The 24,609-nt window shown below is 47.8% G+C and overlaps 1 protein-coding gene across 2 annotated transcripts in view; it reads left to right on the top strand.

Moving 5' to 3' along the window:
- The window catches only part of WASHC2C (WASH complex subunit 2C), a 664,131-nt gene that overhangs the window by 111,527 nt on the left and 527,995 nt on the right, over positions 1-24,609 (top strand). For both annotated transcript variants that reach the window (XM_085603767.1, XM_085603764.1), the window contains exons 4-6: positions 4,858-5,031; positions 6,769-6,862; positions 21,630-21,691. In XM_085603767.1, coding sequence (XP_085459893.1) covers positions 4,858-5,031; positions 6,769-6,862; positions 21,630-21,691 — 330 coding nt within the window. The remainder of the gene's footprint in view (positions 1-4,857; positions 5,032-6,768; positions 6,863-21,629; positions 21,692-24,609) is intronic.

Genomic DNA, 24,609 nt, shown 5'->3' with positions numbered 1-24,609 from the left:
GGATAGTACTGACTAAGCTACAACTACCCACCACACAAGGCGGATTGGGCACCCCATCCTTCGAATCCTATTTCCTAGCAGCGCAACTACAGTGGCTCTCCTACTGGACGGCAGGCAGACATTTAGGGGAAACATTCACCACAACTGGTCCAGTGCCCATCCCTGAACTCCGTTGTTTACTACTACCAGGCACCAACCCCAGATGTACACACCCCCTCCAAGTAGCAGTAGCACGCAAATGCATGCAAAGGATACACCGTATATCATCAGGGAGGCCCTCATACTCTCCACTGTTTCCGCTGGTTGGCTGGCCCAAACGAGACAGATATTACACATCTAACACGCTTCATACATGGACGGAATGCGGCATCATCGAAATGGTATTGTTATTCGAAGACGGACAACTGAGACCATTCCGACAACTTATAGATGACTATGAGCTCCCCCCTGGACAGTTCCTACTCCATTGCCAACTCCTTGAAAATTACCGCCAGCACCATGACCTCTCGACAGGGGATCCGGCTACACATCCGGTCATACACACAAGCTTGTACATGGGAGCGGGACGACACTTGACCACATGGCTCTATAAAGCCATCAGGGAACTCATGAACAGACCCCTAGAGACCCTACGGACCACCTGGGAAGACTAATTAGGGCGGCCACTACACAAGAAAGAATGGGAGAGAGCCCTCGAACAAGAAGGGGTCTCGAAACGCATGATTCAAAAATATACAATACTACATCCTCCATAGGGCTTATTTGACACCAGCAAGAAGCGCTGCGAGAGGAAGAGGTTAAAGGAATGCGTAAGCACCCTATATCTATGGAATGGGCTCTACTCTTGAATCACTTCAAACAATCAATACCCCACGCCGACACAGAGGGTGACCCACCTGCCCCAAGGGACCTACAATCGCAAGTGCAGACACAAACACATGTAGCAGATCTCCCTCCGCAACACACACCTAATGATAATTGATACTAATACCGCACAACAGGCCTTACTTGACAGCCAGAACCCGGAGCAAGACCAATCACAGTACCACTCAGGAATATCGTCAAACGAAGCGCATATTACCCTACTGCCTCATTTGACATCCGCACCCAGAACTCCATGAACGCATCCCCAGTTCTGTACCCCGGTTTTACATAGAAATTATACGTCTTAGGACCGGCTAGTTATTTGTCTAATCACAGTACGAATGGCAATGTAATATGGTATAAATGTGAGAAATACAAATCGACGTCCTGTATCCAAATGCACTTTGATACTGTAAACTACAAATGCCAATAAAAAATATGTTACAAAATAAATGAGTGTATGAGCAGAGCGTATCAATCTTGGTTGGAATATACTATGTTTAAAACCATGTTGTGATTTCACTGTCTCGTCGGACTTGGGCTTTGCCTTTCCAACCGGGTTTTACCCTATAAAGGTTTCTCATGACCATTAGTTGGCTATGTGGGAAATCTCTTTCTTGCCGCAGTTTGGGCCCCATTCTGTTAGGTGCAACAGTCACACTGACACTGCAGTTTTTCCCAACGTAAATTTTACCAAAAAGGAGCAGCAGAAAAAGCAATATTCTTAGGGTTTTTTTTAGCTCTAAATGGGGGAGACCAGGGGTTACTACTGTTTTATCCCCAATTCCAAACTGCCGAACTCAGATTGGGGAGGACTTAATTATACTAGAGAAAAATGTAACTCCTTGTATCGATATTGCTCAGGAAAGTATTACCTCCAAGAAATATCTTGGTCCCTGGAATGAGATCAACAAAGTCCTTTCTCTGTTGCCCATTTCTGTACAGTCCATATGCTGATCCTGGAGCTTGGGCAAGGAGTTAGTTTTCTATTAATTCTTTAGGACATTCTTTTGCCCAGATACAGCTATTTCAACCCCAAGTGTTACAGGGCTTCTAGCACCTAGGGCCAGGTGTACGACCCCTTCATTTAGCGCCTCGCAATTTGTGACACATTGCGAGTCGCAAATTGCGAGGCGCTAAATGAAATGTACAACAGTGGGCCAGATGTATGACGTGCAAAATAGCACCTCGCAAATTGCAAGTTTTTTGCAACTTACAATTTGGGAGGTGCTATTTTGGATGTACAACAGTGTGTATCACACTGTTTGAGATTCCCAATGAGGTCATAAATTGAGAGGCTCATGAATATTGATGAGCCTCTCGCAATTTGCGGCCCCATTTGGGAATGGCAGGGCCTCCCAGGTTTGTTGGCCTGCTGGGATCAGCAGACCACCATGTCTGGGACTACTTTTAAATAAAGCAGTTTTTTTTATGCAGCCCGTTATCCTTAAGGGAAAACGGGATGCATTTAAAAAAGAAAAAAAATTAACGTTTTCGTTTAATTTATTAAGGCAGTTTTATGGTCCCTGGGATCACTGCCTGCCCTTAAAAAATATTTTCCCCTGCATTTGCAAAGGGGAAGGGGTGCCCTGGGACCCCTTCCCTTTTGCAAGTGCATTACCACCCTCTTGAAGAGGGTGGTAATTTGCAACTGTTTTGCGACCGCAATTGCGGTCGCAAAGCATTCATACATGGGCTTGTGCTCGCTATTAGGAAGGGAACGCCTCTTCCTAATAGCGAGTCACAAAACCTATTTAGCGAGTCGCAAGTAAATTGCAACTCCCTAAATAGGATTTGTACATGGCCCATGCTGTTTTGCATGAGCAAACAGGTTCGCAAACTCGTTTGCGCATGCAAAAACGGTCGTACATCTGGCCCAGTGTGTTTACATTGTTTTGCGATTCCCAATGGGGTCGCAAATTGCGAGGCTCATGAATATTGATGAGCCTTTCCCTGGGACCACTGCCTTCCCTTAAAAAAATTATTTCACATTCATTTTCAGAGGAGAAGGGTGTCCCCTGGGGACCCCTTCCTATTTGCAAATGCATTACCACCTACTTGAAGTAGGTGGTAATTGCGAGTGTTTTGAGACTCTCTATTTGGAAGGGAACGCCCCTTCCAAATAGCAAGTCGCAAAACCTATTTAGCGTGTCACATAACAATTGCGACTCGCTAAATAGCCTACGTACATGGCCCATTATGTTTTTCCATGTGCAAACGGGTTCACAAACCCGCTTGCGCATGCAAAAGAGGTTCATACATCTGGCCCCTAATGTGCTTGGTTTGCATTTCCACCATAGTTCCCTATATGAGCTAACTGGCTTGCTATCCTCTCAAAGAAGATGAATCTGTGTTTGTTTTTTGTAGCACTATTTCACTTTTTCTCTTTATATTATCTATTTAGAGAAGAAGCATAGAACATTAATTTATGACGATGACAGACTGAATTAAACAGTGCCATCTATCGCAAATGTCAAATGTTAAGGAACTGTCGTGCAGCACTTCACCTGAGCTGGCAGACATATTCTTGTCCATGTCCCTAAGGATCGCCCTGCCTGGATCCAGCATGACTCTACTCTTATAGATTCAGAGCTTGGTGGATTAGGACTGCTTGCACTGGCCTCCTTAGGGGGTTATCAAGCAGTGGGGCCCACTCGGGAAAAGTGAGTCCTGGCCTGCTTCCATGTCCAAAGATAGATGCCCTTCTAGCAGGTCTATCTCCCTTGCATTAACATTCGCAGCCCATACCAAAAAAAGCATCCAAGGTGGTGCTACTCCTAGGTGTCTCAAAATAAGCTTTATTCGATATCATTATATGCAAATCAGTCTTGACCCTTGACCCTATCTCCTTGTGTTTGCTTTGTTCGTCCTAATTTGGCAGGGAATGCCCAGACGTGGGTCCCCTGCTCACTTTGCTGGTGGATTCAAGGTAGCCTGACTGATGAGGGGTGATACCCCGAAACCGGTCCCAGGATGCTTGTTTCCGGTCCAGGGAAGACCTGGCTTGGCAGTTCGGGCTGGACTGTTCCCATGAGGAACCGGGTCAAGTCTGATTTGCATATGGCTGGGTCTGAACTAGGGTGGCGAAGTAAGCTAAAGAACGATTATGGATTCAACCCATTTCTGCGACTGGGGTTGAATGTCTGAAAAGTTTCAGCACTCCGTCCATTATCTCCTTGTGTATGCATAGTACATGGATATACAGATTTTTTTGTGCCCAAAGTAAAACAAATGAATCAGCAGGAGTGATTGGTGAATAGTGTTAGCCCATTTTAACGACAAACAGGATGCACTTCCTAAACATAAAGGACAAAAACTTCAAGTCAAAATGTAATCATGTGAAATGTCTGTAAAGTAAATACATTGAACAACATAAACAGACTCTGAATTATAAACTACGTCATGTTGCTTCTACTTTCTAACAAAAAGACTACTTAAAATTATCACCAAAACCCAGTGGCAACACATATAGTGCAATGTAACCACACAAACAAACAGTGGCATTGATGGGCAGTCTATCCAAGCATTGACAAATCCTGATAAAAGTATGAAATCTATGTCTAAAATGGGCTGACCCAAAACCCACTCTCTCTGTACTACTTCTTACATATCCCTTATTTTTTTAAAGTGTTAGTAATATGAGGTCTCCAAGGCAACTAAAGTGTTGAGTTGGGTGTAGTTTAGACAGAACTGTGAATTAAATCATTGTACCAGGTTTAATTTGTATTAGAGGAGGTGAATGAATAGGACCACTCAAGTGGGTGCTCGCATGGGAGAATCATGGGTTGTAAATACTGGGCATGGGTCAGACATGGGGAGGCACCGAGTGGTGTTTGGACCCATGGGAGCACTGGGTGGTGGTAGGACCTGGGGAAGGTGCTATGGCTGTGACCTGGCAGAATGGAAGGGAGCACGGGGTGGGCTTCTCTTTCTTTTTTAAACTATGAAAGATCTGGTATGAATTTCTTGAAAAAATGATTACTGTTCTTAAAGGAGAAAACACGTGAACAAAAGGAAGCAGAACTTATCCCCAAAGTCCAAGAAGCTGTCAATTATGGATTGCAAGTGTTGGAGAGCGCATTTGAGCAATTGGACATCAAGGCAGGAAATTCAGATTCAGAAGAGGAAGAAGTTAATGAAAGAGTTGAACCAATACTTGAGCCTAAGGTAAGATCACTTTCTCTTTCTCTGTAGGGTCCCTTAAAAGATCACTTGATATTAAGGTTAACTCTTCCTATAGCAAGCCTCCAGATAGTGACTCTTGAACTCCAATGGTCATGCTAAAAAATCCCCTGTTATTTAAAACGGAGAGGAATGCACATATACAATTATATTGGGTAGCTGTTAAAAACTGGGTTGTGTTCCACCAAGGGGTTCCAAGTGAGAATTAAATAAACTAGGAGAGCAACTGTCAATTTGTCTATAATGTCATTTGGAACGATGACTTTGAAAAACTCCATGTTGGCTACAATTGTATTGTGCTCCCTCCAGATTCTGTTCTCTTGCTCAGTTGATCACATGGATCAGCTGTACAGGGATGGAGAAGTCCAGGGGGAACATTGCACAACATGCCCTCACCTCCCTCCCTTAACCCCCCCCTTAAAATACTACTGAAACGAAATGGTATACACCTTGTATGCAGCTTGTACCCCGTCCCCCACTCATCTCAAACAAGGGTCCGGCTCTCTTCAAACCCCCACCCAAATATTCAAAAAAGGACCAGCCATCCTACTGCTCTTTCCAGCAGTGTTAACAGTACTCTCCCCTAACTTGGATATACAAGAAAATACCTGGCCTCCTGCCAAAGCTCCTCCACTACCCCCAGTGCCACACTCCTATCTGTCTATAAACACAAAACAAATGCCTGAAGTCCTGCCACCCCCTCCCACTCCTCCCAATATTTAATAATTGAATGATTTGTATCCTACCACTTTCCTCACCACCCTATGTGGCTTCCCTAACCCTTCCCCCTATTGATGAGCAGTGAACTAGGGCCACACTGACAGTGGCTGTGAAAGATTTGTTTGTTGCTGTGTCCTGGAACCTTTTCTCGCCTTGGACCTATGCAGACTTATGCTGACAGGGGAGCTAGAGGATGACATTCCCCAGCCGAAAACCTGAGTGTGGTGGGAGAGATGGCAATCTGTCTGCCCCTATTCCACTGCTTCCCTCGAGTGTCTGGTGACCTTGGGGAGATGGCGAATCCACATCTACCAGAGCACAGCCTTTCTAGCCTGATTTTCCAGCTCTTCTTATGTCAGGGTTGTGAAAAACAAAGGTCATTTTTCACTGTTCTGACTGACTCTAAGCTGAATAGAAAGGTTTTGTAACCCATGTTCATAATAGGGGCTGAAGCCATACAGAACATGATGCATATGACAGTTCTGCTCTGTCTGCAGGGGTCATTGGAGAGCTTAAATGAGAACTTTTCTAATTATACCAGGAGCATTTTAAACACAAGGGAGTACTGTGTTAGGGATTTAGTCGAGACTTGATTACAAAAGCCAGGTTGGGTTACCAAGTGTGGATGAGCATGGAATTGGGACAGCACTGCATATCACACTGTACATTTCCCTTTCACGTTTTTATAGTACCCATATTTACAGATTTCAGAATAGTGATTTGTCCTGCACCAAACGACTTTTTCCCTGTGACCTAGCCCATACTAGAAGTCAAAGTTCCAAGGTTTTGAAGCCCTGTAAAAAAATTTTTTTTAAGTAAAATGATAGTTAAAGAAGAAATAAAACCTTGGGGTGTGGTAAGGAACCCTTTAACAGCTGAAGTAATGGATTCCTTCATGGACGCCCTACTAGGTGCTTTCTTTCCTTTTTATGCTAGCATTGTGCTTGAACTTAGCTGGAAGGATGAGATTTAATGAATATCATTTTCATTTTTTTCTTTCAGGATCTTTATATTGATAGACCTTTACCCTACATTATCGGTTCTCAGCTGTTTCTGGAACAAGAAGATGTTGGTCTTGGAGAGTTCTCAAGTGAAGGTGATTTGTTTAACCCATTTACTTCTACATTAGTTTTGAGCACTGCTACTGCATATAAGCCAGAAAGGCGGCACATTTGGTTAAAGGCTTGCTACTGATGTCCGCTGTGATTTGCAGGCCACTAGTTGAATTGCTACAAGGCCAACTGAAACGTCCTCTAATGTCGATCCCAGTAAATTGAGTACTATTACATTTGATGATTGTAACATCTATTACTTGCAATGCTTCAAATCAAATCAAATCAGGTGTTTGTTAAGCGCGACTACTCACCCGAAAGGGTCTCAAGGCGCTGGGGGGTGTGGGGGGGGGGGGGGGTTCGCAGGTTCCAGTCTATCAAGGAGGGGGTCTGTCGAAGAGCCAGGTTTTGAGGTTTCTTGTGAAGATGGGGAGCGATGTTCTCTTTATGAAGTGGAGCAGAAGGTCGTTCCAGGCTCTGGCCGTGCAGAAGGAGAAGGAGCGGCCTCCCGATCTGGTCTTTCTGGTGCGGGGTACCACGGCATAGGAGAGCTGGGCTGATCATAGTGTCCTTTGGGGTGCTTGAAATTTGAGTCCGCTATTCAGGTATGCTAGTCCGGTGTCGAGGAGGGCCTTGTGAGCGTGGGTTAGCATCTTGAAGGTGACTCTAGCTTCGATGGGGAGCTAGTGGAGTGTGCGCAGGTGCTGGAAGATGTGGCAGTGTCTTGCCAGGTTGAGGACCAGTCTTGCGGCGGCGTTTTGGATGTTCTGTAGCTTGCGGGTGAGGTTTTTGTTTATTCCGGCATAGAGTGCTTTGCCTAGTCGAGCCTGCTGGTGACCAGGGCGTGAGTGACTGTCTTTCTGTGTTCGAGGGGGATCCATTTGAAGGTCTTACGTAGGAGGTGGGGGGTGTGGAAGCAGGAGGACGAGACGGAGTTGATCTGGCGGTCTATTTCAAGCTCTGAGTCCAGGATGAATCCCAGGTTGCGTGCGTGGTCCGTGGGGGTGAGCGGGCTTGCGAGGGCGGAGGGGCCACCTGGTGTCGTTCCAGGCGTCTGGGTTTGGGCCCATGATGAGTACTTCCGTTTTGTTGGTGTTTAGTTGTAAGCAGCTGTTTTTCATCCATTTGACGACGGCTTCCATGCCTTCTCGAAAGTTGTCTGGCGGTGTTGGGTTCGTTGGATAGGGAGAGGATGAGTGGGGTGTTGTCTGCGTATGACACAATGTTGAGTCCGTAGGTTCTGACGATGGGGGCGAGCGGAGCCATGCAGACGTAGAAGAGCGTAGGGCTGAGGGAGGACCCCTGGGGGACTCCGCAGGTGGTAGGTGTAGGGTCCGAAAGGAAAGGGGGGAGTCTGACCTGCTGCGTTTTGCCGGAGAGGAAGGAGCGGATCCAGTCGAGGGCCTTGTCTTGTATCCCTGCGTCGTGGAGTCTGCGTATTAGGGTGCGGTGAAAGACTGTGTTGAACGCCGCTGAGAGATCGAGGAGGATGAGGGCTGCTGTTTCTCCTTTGTTCAGTAAGGTACGGATGTCGTCTGTTGTTGCGAGGAGGGCGGTTTCCGTACTGTGGTTTTTTCTGAAGCCGGATTGGGAGGAGATGAGGATGTTGTGTTCTTCGATGAATGTGGCGAGTTGGCTGTTGATGGCTTTCTTGATGACTTTCGCTGGGAACGGGAGCAGGGAGATGGATCTGTAGTTTTTGATGTCGGTGGAGTCCGCCAGGGGTTTCTTCAGGAGGGGGTTGATCTCAGCGTGTTTCCAGTCAGGGAACGAGGCGGTTGCCAGGGAGCGGTTGATGGTGTGTCAGAGCATGGGTGCGGCTCTGTTAAAAATGTGGTAGGGGCAGGGGTCCGTGGGGGCCCCGGAGTGGATTGACTTCATTGTCTTCATTGGTGAGGGCTGTACAGTTGTCAATCGCTGGCTTCAGGGTGTCGGGGGTGGTTGGTAAGGGTTCAGTGTGTTGGTTGTCTTCGTCGAAGATGTCGTAGATGCTCTTGATTTTGTGGTGGCAAAAGGTGCTGAGTTTGTCGCAGAGGTCTTGTGAGGGAGGGATGTTGGTGGACTCGCTGGTCCGATGGGCGAACTCCTTGATGATGTTGAAGAGTTCTTTGCTGTTGTGTGCATGAGTGGAGATTCTGTCTTCAATTGCTTTTTTCCTCGTTTTTCTGATGAGTTGCTGGTGGGCGTTGGTGGCGGCTCTGAAGTTGTTGTGGGCTTCTGTGGATTTGGTGTTCCTCCAGGCCTTTTTGAGGCGGTGGCAAGTGCGTCTGGACTCTCGAAGTTCGGTGGTGAACCATCTAGCTTTCTTGGCGTGGATGTTGTTGTTTTTCTTGAGGGGGTCTATGGTGTTGGCGCTGCCGGAGATCCATCTGTGCATGGTTCAGGCTGCGGTGTTGGTGTTGTCGTTTTCCGCAATGGTTGGGGTGGAGTTGCTGAGTGATGAGGTTAGCTGGTCGTCGGTGATTCTGGTCCAGTTCCTTCGTGGGAGCAGGTGCTGGTGTCTGGGGATGATGGGTGTTCTGAAGGTGAAGTGGACGCATCGATGGTCAGTCCATGGGAGTTCGGTGGTGTTGCTGAAGGTGATGGAGTTTCCTGTTGTGAAGAGGGGGTCGAGGGTGTGTCCTGCTGAGCGCGTGGGTTCGGTCACGATCTGGCGGAGTCCAATGTTGTGGAGGTTGTCCAAGAGAGATGTCGTGCTGGGGTCCAGTTGGTTGTCGAGGTGGAAGTTGAGGTCTCCCAGTAGGGTGTAGTTGGTGGACGCGATGGCATGCGGGGAGAGGATGTCCGTAATGGAGTTGGCGAAAAGTCCGCGGGGTCCAGGGGATCGGTAGATGAGGGGTCCTCAGAGGGTGGAGGTAGGGCTGGCCAGTATCTTGAAGTGAAAGTGTTCCATCAGGTCTGTGGGCTCGTCGGGGAGTGTGCTCAGGCAGAGGGTGGATTTGTGGACGATGGCGATTCCTCCTCCCAGGCGGGTGGAGCGGTCCTTCCTGGAGATCTTGTATCCTTGGGGAATGGCAATGGCGATGTCCGGTCCCAAGGTGGTGTTGGTCCAGGTTTTGGTAAAGAATGCTACATCCGGGGTACTGCTGTCGAGGAGGTCCCAGATTTCAGTGGCGTGTTTGTGGAGGGACCGGATGTTGAGGAGAATGCATTGCAGTTTGGTGGTGATCTTGTGGGCGGATTGCGCTGGGTCAGTGGTCTTGGCGGTGCTGCAGGTGTGCCGGCAGCGGTGACAGCTGAAGGGTCCGAGGGTGTCGGCTGGTGATGCTAGCTTGCAGTTGTTGTTGCGGCCTGGGTTGAGAGTGTGGAGTGCCGCTGGGTCGTAGCGTTGTCAGTGCAGAGATCCAGGGTTCCTGACGCTGGTCGCGGATGGGCGCAGACGAGCTTGCCTTTGGCGCCCCGGCGGCGCGGCCACCATTAAGTAGGGGTCGGAGAGGGCTTGACAGCTGGGAGGCGGGAGCGGGGAGGGGAGCAGGATTGGGCTGGTCGTGCTGGGGGGGGGGTTGCGGGGGCAGCAGCGGCAGGGAAAAAGAAAGAGTGGAGGAAAGACACAGAAGGAGAGTGAAGGGGGAGCTTGAAATGAGGGGAAAAAGACAGAAAAAGTGCAGGAAAGACACAGAGTACACAGGAGAGTGAAAGAGGGAGATTGAGATGAGGGTAAAAAACGAGTGAAAAACGGAGGAAGGACACAGAAGGAGAGTGAAGGGGGGAGCTTGAAATGAGGGGAAAAAAACGAGTGAAAAAGGAGAGGAAAAGCAGAGCAAGAGAATGGAGACAGAGGTCTACTGGACCACTAGGGATGAGACGCAGGTGAAACCTGCGGGTGAAGGAGGGCTTCGAACACCAACACTCGAGAGTGCAGGGGCTTGGGGGAAGGCCTCACTTAATGGTGGAGCTGCGAGGGAGGGAGAGCAATTTCACTGACAATGAGTCAGTGGTCTTGCAAAAGAGCAAAAGGGTGCAATGAAACCCTTTAAAAAATGTTTTTGTTTTTTTGTTATTATTAGTGTTGTTATTACTATGATCATTCACAAGTATAACCAGCATCTTCATAGCACACCTTCTCTCTCGGATGGACATTTCAGAAATGTTGCCAAGGCTTTCTTCTTGAATCAGTGTTTTCCTCTGGGTTACTCACCTGCTGCTCATGGGTTAATTCTTCAGGTCATTTATCATTGATGCCTGTAATCAAGTTTACACCTGTGAATGTTCCAATAAGTTGCTTCTTCTCTTGTACTCATGGCTAAACTCTTCAGCTTATTTACTGGTGGTCTCTCTTCAAGTGCATACTTCTGGGTTGTCGGTCCTGGGTTCACTCTATTGAGCTTGTCTGCCTGTAACGAGTACATGCCTGGGGTGGAAAACAAATGCTGAAATTTCCCGGGTGCTGTTTTTTCTTGCTCACCAAGGGCTGATTGTGACTTGTAAGGATTGGGCATTAGGCTATTTGTGACTTGGTACATTTCCTTCCCCAGTCTGTCTAGTTTTATGTGTTTGTAGACCTGCACCCCCATCATAGCCTTAGGGACTAGACTCGATCTTATAGCAAGTGCTTTGGCTTTTTGTGAAGGGTGTGAATAGGCATATGAATGCAACTACAAGACGAACATAGATGATCTTTGACCTTGAACTGTAAAACATGTAGTCTGTGATGTTGGCTTGTGGCACATATTCGGCATTCTGATTGGGTGCTGCAGTATGAACATTCCTATGCATGAGCAATGTCTGATCGTTTGTAGTATTGTTGTAAAATTTGACTCTTTTGGAGTGGTTAGATACTTTAAGAGTGGAATTGTACATCCAAGAAGTATAGGGAATCCAGTTTTCAATATCTGTAATCAATAATTTTAGGCGTTCCTTGCCATTCTGATTGTTTACAAAAAGGGACTTGCTGCAACTGTACCCTGGCGATGGATACTTCTAGCTGCAGATTTCTCACCTTAAAATATTCTCAAGGTGCCAGACTAGGTCTGGAGATTTTTCGAACTAGCTGTATTGTGTCCCTCTAAATGGCATTTGTGTGGCTCTGCGTTGGCTCCAGCCCGCCCTGAAAGTGACTGAGCAATCAATAAAACATCAAACAGGACATGCATAGCGCAGCTAATCACCCATGACGGTATCCAGGCGCTGAGGGCCTTGCTACGGAGGCTCAGTCGAACAGCCAGGTCTTGAGTCCTTTCCTGAATTACAGCAGTGAATATGAGGTCCAGAGGTGAAGAGGGAGGTCATTCCAGGACCGAGCCACCAGGTGGGAGAAGGAGGAACCTCTGCTGTGGCTTCGGCATATGTGAGGGGTGTGAGCGAGGTGAAGGGAGGCGGAACGCAGGTGTCTGAAGGGTTAATGGAAGTTCAGGCGGTGCTTGATGTATGCTGGTCCTTCATTGTTCAGCGCTTTGTCAGTGTAGATCAGTATCTTGAAGTGGCATCTCTTCTGAATGGATGGGGAGCCAGTGGAGCTTCCTGAGGTGGGGGGTGGTGTGAGTCCACTTGGGAAGGTTGGGGATGAGTTTAGCAGCTGAATTCTGTATGGTCTTTAATCTTCACTGGAGATGCAAGGTGATTCCTGAGTAGAGTGCATTGCCGTAGTCCAGTGACTGGAGGCTCAGGCTTGGGTGACAGTTCATCTGTTGACCATGACCCATTGGACGATCTTTTTTTTTGATAATCAAATTTTTATTTTCTTGTGAAAGGACAATAAACTCAAATATCACATACAACAGTCCAATTGAACTGGCATCAAAATGACATATCATGGGATCAATGACAATCAATAGCAAAACCCCCATCCCCCCCTTGGCCTCCCATTCCCCCTACCCGTTCTCTCCCCCCTAGAATAAGCCCCCTAACCATTTCCCCCACACCCTGCGAAACGTTTTGGGGCATCCCCTTGCAGCATACAACATCTGTTTTTGTGCAGCACACCAGTCCACGCCCCCTCTCCATTTAGCACATTTGGGTGGATCGATCTGCTTCCAGGAAGCTGCAATATCCCTTTTAGCCACTACCAGAGCAGTAGTTAGGAAATATTTTTCATTGATTGCGGGAGCCATCCAAACCATCTGTTATCCCCAGCAAAGCCATTTTGGGGTCATGGGGGACCTCCCACCCCAGGACCTCTGTTAATTCAAGTTCAATCTCACCCCAGTAGCTCTCCAAGCGCGGGCAATTCCAGACCATATGGAAGAAGTCCGCCGGGTCTACCCCACAGCGGGCGCATGAAGCATCCGGGGAAAGGCCTGCACGATAGAGGCGCGCCGGGGTCAGGTAGGCGGCATGCAGGTAATAAAGCTGGATGAGCCGCAATCTAGCCGATGTGGTGATCGTCCTGGGGGCCATAAGGGCGTCCCTCCAGTCAGCTTCATCCAATGGACCTACCCAAGTCTCCCAGCGCTGCCTCAGTCCATCCCAGTCCACCGGGGTGTTATTAACCAGAGAGCGATCGATACGGGAGATGCCTCCCTTCCCAAGACACCCCAGCATCGCCTGAGCCTCAGGCGGGCTGTGGTCGGGAATCCGTGACTCCAGAGGGACGTGAGTCTGGACCGCATGGCGCAGCTGGAGGTATTTATAAAATTGCGAAAGATGCAACGAAAATCGACCCTGAAGCTCCTGAAAGGAACACATACGGCTCCCCCGCCACAAGTCACCCAACCGAGAGATCCCAACCCATTAGACGATCTTACAGAGCATGCGCAGGGTGAGGAAGCAGGCGGAGGAGACTACATTGATCTGGTTTTTCAGGGTAGGCTTGCTCTCCAGGATGATGCCAAGGTTGAGGGCATGGTTTGTTGGCGTGGGTGAGGAATCCATTTCGGAATGCCTCCAGGAATCATTCTACAGGAAGGTGTTGTTCCCGAAGATCAGCACTTTCATTTTTTCTGTGTTGATTTTCAAGCACTTGTCATCCAGTGGGTGATGCTTGTCCTGCACATGTAGAAGTTGAGCCTCGTAGTGGAGGGCTCTTCTGATAGCGAGAGTATGAACTGTGTGTCATTGGTGTAGGATACGATGTTTAGTCTGTGGGATTCCGACTGACGGCTGGGGGGGGTCATGTAGGTGTTGAACAGGGTGGAGCTGAGGGAGGAACCTTTAGGGGTGCCACAGATAATGGTTTTGTGTTCGGAGTTGTAGGGAGGAAGGCAGATTCTCTGGGTTCTTCCTGTGAGGGAGGGGATCCATCTGAGGGCGTCTCCTTGAGTTCCGATGTGGTGGAGTCTTTTGATAAAGGTGTGGTGGGATACAGTGTCAAAAGCTGCTGAGAGGTCGAGGAGGATCATGGCCACCATTTCGCCACGGTCGAGGAGGGCTCTAATGTCATCCGTGGCAGCGATGAGGGCAGTTTCGGTGCTGTGGTTGGTGCGGAATTCAGATTGGGAGATGTACAGAAGGATGTTGTTCTCCAGGTGTTTCGTGAGTTGGCGGTTGATGGCTTTTTCAAGGACCTTGGCGGGTAAGGGGTGCGGAGAAATGGGTCAAAAGATCTTGAGTTTGCTGGAGTTGGTGTGTTTCTTTTTTTTACTTAATCGTGTTTCCATTCGTCAGGTAAGGTGGCCATGGAGTAGAGCGGTGACTTCAGTTCCATTCCTAACCTTCTGAGTCAGATCTGGAGCTTTTCTCCTCAATTTGTTGGATTTTCTGGTGACTTTCAGATTTTTCAGTGTGCTGGGGGACAATGTCCCCATCGAAAATCACAGGAATTAAGCCATGCTGCAACTGCTGAAAGCAGATGTCGGATTTTCGGTCACAAATCTGCAAGAGATGTGTCTTTTGTGCCTGGGCTCAGGACACAACTGTGTTGTGTGATAAGTGCACCCTAATGCACCCAAAGACTATTTGAGACCCGGAGGTGAAGCAATATGTCACTGAGCACAAGAAGAAGTTGCGGTCCTCGCGTAGATTCCACTTATGCACCAAGTCATATGCCCGGAATTAGTCCCAGTGTCGCTTCTGCCACAGTTCCGCTTCCCACTCTAAGTCTTCTAGTAAGTCCCAAGTCCAACTGCAAACATAAAAAAACAAAGCTGGACTCAACCCCATCCCATCACTCCGACTTCAAGGAAAAGAGAAGGTACAAGAGTGTCAAGATGTAACTCATATTCTGTCAAGGCCACATGTTACTGAGCCGATTCCTCAGCTGGTCCCAACACACACTGGGCTCCTCAGACTGTTGTCAACCCTGTAGCAGATCAAAGCTTTAAAAGAGGCCATCTGGCAAATATCAAGTATGCTGCCACTTCCCTCTGCCGTGCCTTCAGGCCCCAGTGAACAACAGTGTCTTTCAGTCAGGTTATCGCTAGCGGGTCCACCCTGGGCGCCGTCTGTCGCCTTTACCGACTTTTACTCCAGCTCAACATTACACAATGGCTCTGGCCACTCTGATGCCAGAGGATGATCTGGCACTGATTCCTATGTCAGACATACAACTGGCATCAGCCCAAGCTTGTGCTATGAGATTTCAAAAGCACTGCTGGTTGTCAGACAGCCTACTCTATTGTGCCCCAGCTATCAGCAGAGGCTGTTTCAATGTTTCATACAAAACCAACTCCACACTAGTCAATGTATTCCTATGGAGAAAAATGAAGTTAATGGTTTGCAGATAAGTACAAGGTTTTGAGAGGTGGTATTCTGGGGTTAGAACCAGGGTTCCCCCAGGGTCAAGGATGCACCCTCAAAGGGCCCTCAGCGGCACTAGGGCGGCTGAGGGCAGAGTACTGAGGTCCAATGTTATCCGATAGGGGGCCTCCGGTTGGTGAGTGCTCAAGAGCGGGCCACAAGGCTGTGGGAGCAAAGCTCCTGGTGTTAGGCTCAGAGCAAGGGGTGATCCGAGTTAGCACCCAAAGTACACCCACATCTAGTCCCTGCTGCTAATCCGCCCCTGAGGTGGCCACATTTGGGGGTGTGGGCCACCTTTTCTACTCCAAACCCACTATTTCTGCCCTCCTAAAGTTGAAAAAAATATATTTTGGGTGTACAGATCAAGCTGCTCACCCTGGAGGTGTCGCCAACCTTCCTGGCGGTGTACACCTCCTACATACCTAATCTCACACCTTGTCCGGGCACAAGCCCGCCTGGGGCAAGGTGAGGGCTGTGTCCGCCTCAGGGGGCCAGCCCAGATGCATATCTGAGGCGGTGCAGACTTTGAAGCTCACCGCTCTGATGTGTCGCTTCACTAGCCTGCCTGAGGGGGGGAGGAGTTGGGATCACCTTCCTGCTCAGGCCTTTGTTCCTGACTCCTGGGAGTGATCACACTGCCAGGCATAAGGTGAGAATCCTGTCTTGGTGGCAACAGGCGTGGGAAAGCATGGGCTGGTCAGCCAAAGCACAGTGAAGCTGGGGCAACTTAGTGGACAACCTCTAAGGTGCTACCTGGGTGCCGGTCAGCCTTCCCTTGACACCAGATTTGTGTCAGGGGAAAGAAGGCACATTGTTTTCCACCAAACTCAGCATATTTAGGTGGTATCTTAGTAGAGCTAGCAGCCCGGGACCAAGTTCCATATTATCCTACTGGCCACCTATCACTTATAGTGTACTTTAATGGTAAGGACGCTATAGAGACATATAAGCTTGCACTTTCATGTCTACACTCTTAATATACTGCACAGTGCCTCCTGGGCACAGGAGGCCTTCTCTAGGGGTGACTGACATATATTAAAAGCAGTGCATTTGACTGTGCCCCACATGGTGAGGGCACAGTCGAGTCCGAACAGTTTGCACAGGCCTGCTGTCAGTAGTTTGCTTGGGTCACCCAAGGTGGCACAAAACCGTGCTGCAGCCCTGGGGACCCCTTTACCACCTATGCCCTGGGTACCCCTGGTACCATATACTAGCGACTTATAAGGGGGTAAAGTTTCTGTCAGTTGGGATTGCCAATTCACACATAAGCTTTAGGGAAAGGGCACTGGCAGTGGTTATCGGGCTCCAGTGACCTGCCAGAGCCGAAAACCAGCATCTTAGTTTAAATGGGGGCAAAAAGTGGAGGGACTACTGCAAAATGACCGGTTTTATTACAATCAGAATCAACTGGGCCCAAGTCATTCTGGTGGCCAGGATGGGACCAAGAGAGCGTGCACTGACGGTGGGAAGAATGGGTAGCACTGACGGTGGTGCTGACGGGATGAACGGCTGACGTGGACCCACACACGCCGCCGCTATGCTTCCTGTTCCTTCCTTCGTAGCCACGCCCCAATGAGCGGAGCGCTGCTGCTACTGCTCCTCCCTCGCCGCTGCTGGATGCTGATGCCGATGTCGACGCAAACGCCGTCTCGAGTCCCGGAGGCTGTGCGGGCAGGAACCCAGCGGGGGTCATCGGAAAGGAGAGACTCCATTACCTCTGGAGTCAGTGGGGTCCGGGCGCTGAAAACGCTGCGGGACAAGTCGCTTTAAATCTGCTCTCCCGTGCCCCGCCTGACTTCTGTTTTCACAGTCAAGCGGAGTCAGGCAGTAATGCGCTGGAGCCCCCTCGCATGTGGAGCGAATTGAACTATCGAAGTGCAGGAGGTGAGCTGGAGGGGGCCGGGGGGACTGCTTGCTGGTAGCTGGTCGTCTCGGGAGGAAAGTGCATACCCCTGCGCCCTTACATCGGCGCGCTGTGGAGTTGGTCTGAGCTGGTTGGAGCTCGCAAGGGGTGAAGAGGTCAGCAAGGCTGCTGCCCCTTTTCAGTGCCTGCCCCGCTTGCCGGCACATACTATGGTGAATAACTCGATATTGAAGCCATTGGTCACTGGACGCTGGCCTGCTGGTTTTCTTGCGAGGTAAGGCGCGCTGGGATTTACCTAGCCCGCGCTCGCTTTGTCCTACTGCATTTTCCCGCGATTCCCTATCGGTGCATTCACTCTTATCCCGATGTGATGTGATTACTCTGTAAGACTACGAAGCTGACTCTCCCTCCCCATATTCTACGTTGTCGCTCCTATCCATTCCCTCACTCTCTCTTTCAGCAGTGACCTAAAAAAGTGAGATCTATCAGAGAATATCCCGGGCATCTAAAACAGCGTGGTTGATAGTCTCAGTTCTAGATGGCGTCAAGAGTGAGGGGCAAACAGCCCAAGTTAGAGCTGGGAAAGGAGGTTAAACCCTTAACCCCGATCAGATCTCCATCAACAACAAAGGGAGAGAGAAAAAATAAAAGGAAAAATCAACAAAAAGAAGCCCTAAAACAGAAGGCGCTGGAGTCAACAGACTTATACAGAAAAAATAAGTATAATGTACTAAGGGAACAGGTTGAGAATGACGATAACGAGGAAAATGATCAAGAGGAGGGTGAAGAAGATGAAGAGGTAGAGGTAGAGGCTGAGTGCTCGATTCTATCTGAGCTATCTGCAGAACTGAGCTTGCTCGCTGTAGGCGACAAAGAAGAGGCTGATGCGAAAGTCAAGGGGGTAAGAATGGACAAGAGGGGTAATGGTATGGAGAAAGCTGGCGAAATGGTCAAGGTTGCAAGTATGCCCTCCCCTGTCTGCCAAGAGAGTCGTTCTACCCCGAAACAATACCCTCTTTTCTCAAAACCCCTCCTCCAGCAGGGACAGTCTTCTAGTACCCCTATACACGGGGGGTCAAAGCAGGGGAGTCCAAGTCCTACTCTAGGACCTGAAGTTTTAATCACTGAAGGTCAAGTGAGTAGCCCTACTACGCAGAAGATTTCGATAAGGCTAGTAGATGACGCACCACTATTACCTACCTTTCCAACGGTTCCAACTGTGAGCTCTTCCAACACCTCCCCTCCCCTCCATCCTCCGCCACCATCAGCTACAAGCCGCAGCTCGGGCTCAAGCAACAAGCAAACCACGATAGCTCCAAGCCAAGCCCTAAGCCTAGAAGTCTCTCCGATCTCCCAAGATGATGGCTCGCTTGCTCTTTCAGGCGCTACAAAAGCAGGCAAGATGGAAGTTATCCTAGTTACTATCCTCCAGGAACTAAGAGACTTTAAGACCTCTCAGGCTCAGGAAATTTCACTTTTACACAGTAGGCTTACAAAGATGGAGGAGTGCCTCGGCAGCATTCCTTTGAGGGTCTCTGAAGCCGAAGTCCGGATTTCTTCTCTAGAGGACACTAACTACAACTCAGAGAAATCTTGCGGAGGTGATTAGAGAAAAATCTCACTTAGAGGAAAAACTCCAGGATCTGGAGAATTATAATAGGAGGTCTAATCTACGACTCGTAGGCATCCCGGAGGGCCTTGAAGATAAGGACGTAGTGAAGTGGACAGACTCTTTATTGAAAAAAGCTATCCCTGAGATGCAAGGCGACTTGACTATCACAAGGGCTCACAGAGTCCCTGCTTACAAACCTACTAACTTGAAGTACCCCCGTACAATTCTGCTTAATTTTTCAGACTGTAGGGTAAAAGAAAAAATTCTAAATACTGCATTTTCTAAAAGAATTTTCAACGTGGAGGGGGTGAACAATTTTCGAATTTTTGGAGATATGTCGGCAGAGTCTGCTCGCAGACGCAGGGACTTTGTAAAACTAATCGACTCCTTTAAGAGTAAGGGAGCTCAAGCCATGATAGTGCAGCAATCGAAACTCAAAGTCATGGCTAAAGGAAAATTCTTCATATTCTCGGTTGTACACGAAGCCCAAATATTTCTCGACAGCCTTGGGGGTTAATTAAATGATTTGCTGGCTCTGGCTTTTGCTGAAGTTATAACCACCAAAGGACGGTCATTTGATGGAAAACAGGAAGCACACAAGGATGCAATGAGATGGCATCCAAAAAGAAGATTCAACAGAGAAGGACGGAAGTGGGACACTGGGGTTTCCGTCCACTCATGGGGGGAGGGAGGGGGGGCAAAAAGGGTGGTGAAGGGGGGTGTAGCAAGGGGGGAAAAAGAGAGTTCAAAGGAACTAGGGTTTTTTTTTTCTTGCACTCGTCGATCCTGTTCATATGGATTATGTCAAGATGATAGGATTATATAAATACATCTGCCTATTTTGCACTAGGTTGGTTTAAATCCTTCAAGCCCATGCTGCTATTTGTATTATTTATACAGAACGTGCCGCTACTTGGTCTACTTCTTGCCTTTCTGCCTTCCTGCATATTTGCACAGATTCAAACCCATGCTGCTACTTGTACTATTGCTGCTCATCTGCCATTTTTTTGCACAAGGAGGGGCTTAAACTTTAAGCCCCGTGCTGCTATTTGGTCAATTTCTTGCTTCCCTGCATATTTGCACAGATTTCGGCACTTTAAATTTATATGGCATAATTTTTTTTTTTATTACTTTGGGAGGACTTTTTGTCTCAGCAACAAATTAGGGTCCTACACCTGAATCGGGACAACTCACACCTCCATGTGTGGAGTTTGTGTGATGGTAACTGACTGTGTACAGTTTGCTGACTGAGGTCATCTGCACTACTAAGTGCCCTTCCACAAAATCCACTTATGCCAGGTGCTTGGACAAATGTATGACTTGTTGCGGTGCATGAAATACAGACTAATTATGGACCAATTACTGGCAAAGTTGTTGGATGTACTTTTATTTTTTTTGTCTTTCATCTAGCAAGGCCTTGCAGTGGGCAGTGTAAATGGTTATTTGTCAATCCTTTTGACCATTCTATGTTTGCTGGACCAGCTGTCCTTGTTCAAATTACCTGTTATGATGAGATTTATTAAAGGTTTGAAACTTTTCCTCCCAAGCTCTTTGTAATGTCACTGTGGGACCTTATCTTTTCTAACTTTGAAGACTGTCTTCCTCACTGCCATTACATCAGCTTGTTGCTTGAGTGAACTATAGACACTCAGTGCAACTGTCCTACAACACTGTTTTCTCTGACAAATTGACACTGATTAATCGGATGACCTTCTTACCTAAAGTGGTTACCTGCTTCTATGATGGGCAATCCATCACTCTGCAAGTGTTCTTTGTTCCCCCTCACCTCTCGAAATAGAAGGAGGGACCCCAAAGACACTATAACGTTTTACATATGTTTACATATGTTGTACCAAGGATCAAGTGGGCAATCAACTCTGCGAGCTTTTTTAAGTATAGAAAGGGAAAGTGTGCAGAACAGGACTTTGTCGAGATGCATAGTCATCTGCAGTAAGCTCTGCTCTGCACTAGCCAAAAACCAAGGTCTGAGAGCCTATTCTATTTGAGCCATGGCTGCTACAACTTCGTTGCTGTGAAGGGTGCCTGTTATTGCAATGTGGGCATTGGTTTATATGTTTATAAAACACTACTGCCTTGACAGCCAGGTAGGGTGGGAAGGGCACTTCACTTGTTTGGTTCTGCAACGCTTTTTGGTCTGGGTACATTACACAAATCACCTTTGCGGGGGGTACTGCTTTGGTATCTGTTCTAAGGTGAGGAATCTACATTTAGAAGTATCCATCAGAAGAACAAATTACCTTCAGTAAACTTCTTTCTGGTGGATATTCTAACTAACCATAGATTCATTGGCACACTGTATCCAACAATTGTTCGCACTCTGCATCTGAGGGCTCTGAAAAAAACACACAAGGAATTAACATTAGTGTGCGGGCGTGGCAAATATATGTGCCATTTCATGTCATTTGCCAGGCCGGTTTGGAGCCAACTCAGAGCTGAATGACTCCACCTAGCAGTGTGTGCAAGCACTGCTTCAAAAATCTCCACATCCAGACTGACATGGGGAATATTCTAAGGTGCGGAACATGCGAAGAGTATCCACCAGAAAGCGCGCTGCAAAAACTAAATAACTTTTCTGATCACTAATATCCAAATGTGGTTGCTTCTTTACACTAAATGTGCCGCCTTTAACAGAGAGGTTATATATTCATGTTTAACTCGTTCATTTTGTATAAAAACAATGCATCTGCTTTATTTATAACAGAAGGCTCAATAGACAGTGATCGTGCCAGTGATGTTGACAGTGAAGATGTGAAGGAAGAGCAGGTAAGTAGACAGTGTGAGCTATTTCACAATTATTGTATGTTCTTGAAAACATATTAGCCAAATCCTTCTGACTAATAGTGTATTGTTTTGCGTAATGTTTTCTGAGCAATGATGCAATTTATCCCTCCAGCATAATCCTGGCTACCTGATACCTGCTCACTTTTCTTCATTTGGGAGGGACAAATACAAACATAGCACATCACTGTCCTTCTTTCGCAAGTTGGGATGTTCCCAGGTCTATGAGATTCTTCCTCACTTTGCTGAACTCCTGCGCACGCAAACGATGACAGTTTTGAATCTGTGTTGAAGCCCTTAAAGAGAGGCAGGTTTGGGGTAGGAGGAGCAGTTTTATAAATACCACAAGAGCGGGAGGGGGGGCAGGGACAGGTGGGGCAATTTCCCCAGGCCCTGCCCCTTGAAGAGGCTGTACTTAGCAGTTGATTTGCATATAGTTGGTTCGTGTCTAAGGTGACATAGTGGGTAAAATGGGGGTATATGTTTGATACGTTAAGGAGGATGGGACTGCCATTCCCATTCATACAATGATTAGAGATCCTTTACACAGCTCTGGTGGCGTGAGTGCGAATAAATTACTGTCATTCTAAACCTTTAAAATATATAAAGAGACCAGACAGGGGTGCCCGGTTTCCCCCATTTTATTTGCTTTTGTGATGGAGCCGCTGGCTGGCTTAGTGCGACAGAGATATACGAGCGCAGCACTACAGTTCAGTCAGCGCCCACTTATAATTTCCATGTATGCGGATGACATGGTTTTATATATACGAAACCCAGATGAGAATCTGCACATGTTAATTCGGGAGTACATCAAATATGAACGTTTATTGGGGCTCAGAATTAACTGGGGAAAGTCAGCTGTTTTTCCTCTAACTACCAGTACAATGCAATTTCCACTGGAGTACCTGCTCGAATGGTCGGTGGAACCTGTAAAATATCTGAGGGTGTGGGTGCATCGTGACCCCGAGATAATGTTGAAAGAAAACTTTGGAAGAGCACTGTACTCCACAGAGGAACAGGTGAACAGATGGATTGGTCTGCCTCTGTCCCTGGCTGATAGAATAGCAGTAATAAAAATGGGTATTCTCCCCAGATTCCTGTATCTCTTCACTAATGTTCCTTTCAAATTACAGAGGGTATTTTTTGATAGGCTGCGCTCAATACTAATATATTTGGTCTGGGCAGGCAGGAAATCCAGGTGTAGCTGGAACACTCTCACAAGGCCGTACTCGCAGGGGGGGCTGGCAGCGCCGGATTTGTACATGTATTATTTGTGCACCCAGGCTCAATTTGCACACTATTGGTTCTTTCCACCGCCTTTTCTTCCGCACGTAGCAGTGGAGGCAGATGACATGGCTCCAGATCACCTAGTGGCGTTACTTTCTAAGGCATATACAAACTACCCGCTTAAGGACATGTACACTGCGGGCTGCATGGCACAGGCATGGTGTATATGCCCCGGCCCTCCCTTTGGCACATCATCCTAACATTTCGGTGACGCAAGACAAACCGGCGTTGGAAACACTGGCGGGTATGGTTATATGTACAATGGGTGATGCCTACCCGGACGGTTACCTTTGTTTTGATGGCGGCGATACGTGACCGTATCCCTGTCCACCAATGTCAATATTTACATATTACAGGCTACGTGAGGCAGTGAAGCACATAAGGCCTTTAATGACAGGCACCCCGCAGAGCTAGCTCCAAACTTTATTGGCAAGCCCATCGCAGGTTAAATTGGTCACCAGACTGTACAACGTGATGCAAGCAGACACTGCACCTACTTCTAGTAATGCACGGAGCGGTGGGAAACAGCACTGGAGAGCACACTCAGCCATGAAGACTGGGGATTCAGCAGCTCTGTGACCCGATGACTGACGGCTAATTGCAATTTACGCATAATTAATTTAAAAAATGTACAACAGTTATATTACACTCCCCTACAGCTACAATGGTATGGCCTGGGAGACTGCTAGATGCAAAAGGTGCCGGGTACAGGAGGCAGATTTCATTCATCTCGCATGGTTGTGTGACAGGGTTCATGGCTTTTGGGTGTTGGTTACACAAGTATTAACCGCCATGATGATGGAGGAGGTGGGTTGCACCCCACAGGTATGTTTGCTGGGGTTGGTGAAGCGCTTGAAGCCAGAGAACAGACGTTTGGTGCCGATCGCATTATTACTGACCAAGAGAAAAGTGGCGCAGACTTGGGACAGCAAAAATGCACCTAGGTTTAAAAACTGGTTGCAAGACGTGGTGTTTTGCAGAGATCAACTGTCATGTTATGCCGAAGAACTTCCAGCAGCGTCGAGACCTTAGGACATTTGGTCTCCTCTTATGGCATATTTGCTGTCTAGGCCCCAGGATATCAGTCGACACAGGAATGACCTGGATGTTATTGTCCTAAAGTGTATAAAGGATTTGGATTATCGCAATACATATGTATGTTTAATGGTATACTTAAAAAATCATTGTATTTTGTCACACGGGGGGTTTGTTGTTGCGTATAATATGCATCTGTTTTATGTTTCTGGAAATAAATAAAATTAAAAATTAAAAATAAAAATAAAACAGGCCACCCATCACTTTTTCATTTTTCCTCGGCAAGGGTTTACCCTTGCCCTGCATGTTACACAGCGTGTAGGTCACTGTGTTTGTAGCCCATGGTATAAACTGGACTGTGAGGATGCTGATAAGCCCTGTTTGCAGTGGATTAGGTGTGGGCAGCAGGTGCATGTAATCCTTGAGACTACATCCTCAATGCCATGATTCTTCGGCCTCGCTAGCAGCACCAGTTGGGCATCAGTACTGAGGCACTGATGGTCAAGTGCCATTATTCTTCACAGCCCTCCAAAAGCAGCTGTCAGCTCAGTTGGACCTCCAACCAAGTGTTGCTGGTTGCA

The sequence above is a fragment of the Triturus cristatus genome, chromosome 1_2, assembly GCF_964204655.1.
Source record: "Triturus cristatus chromosome 1_2, aTriCri1.1, whole genome shotgun sequence".
Lineage (NCBI taxonomy): Eukaryota > Metazoa > Chordata > Amphibia > Caudata > Salamandridae > Triturus > Triturus cristatus.
The sequence above is the reverse complement of the archived record's forward strand: the minus strand, read 5'-3'. Positions and strand labels throughout refer to the sequence as shown.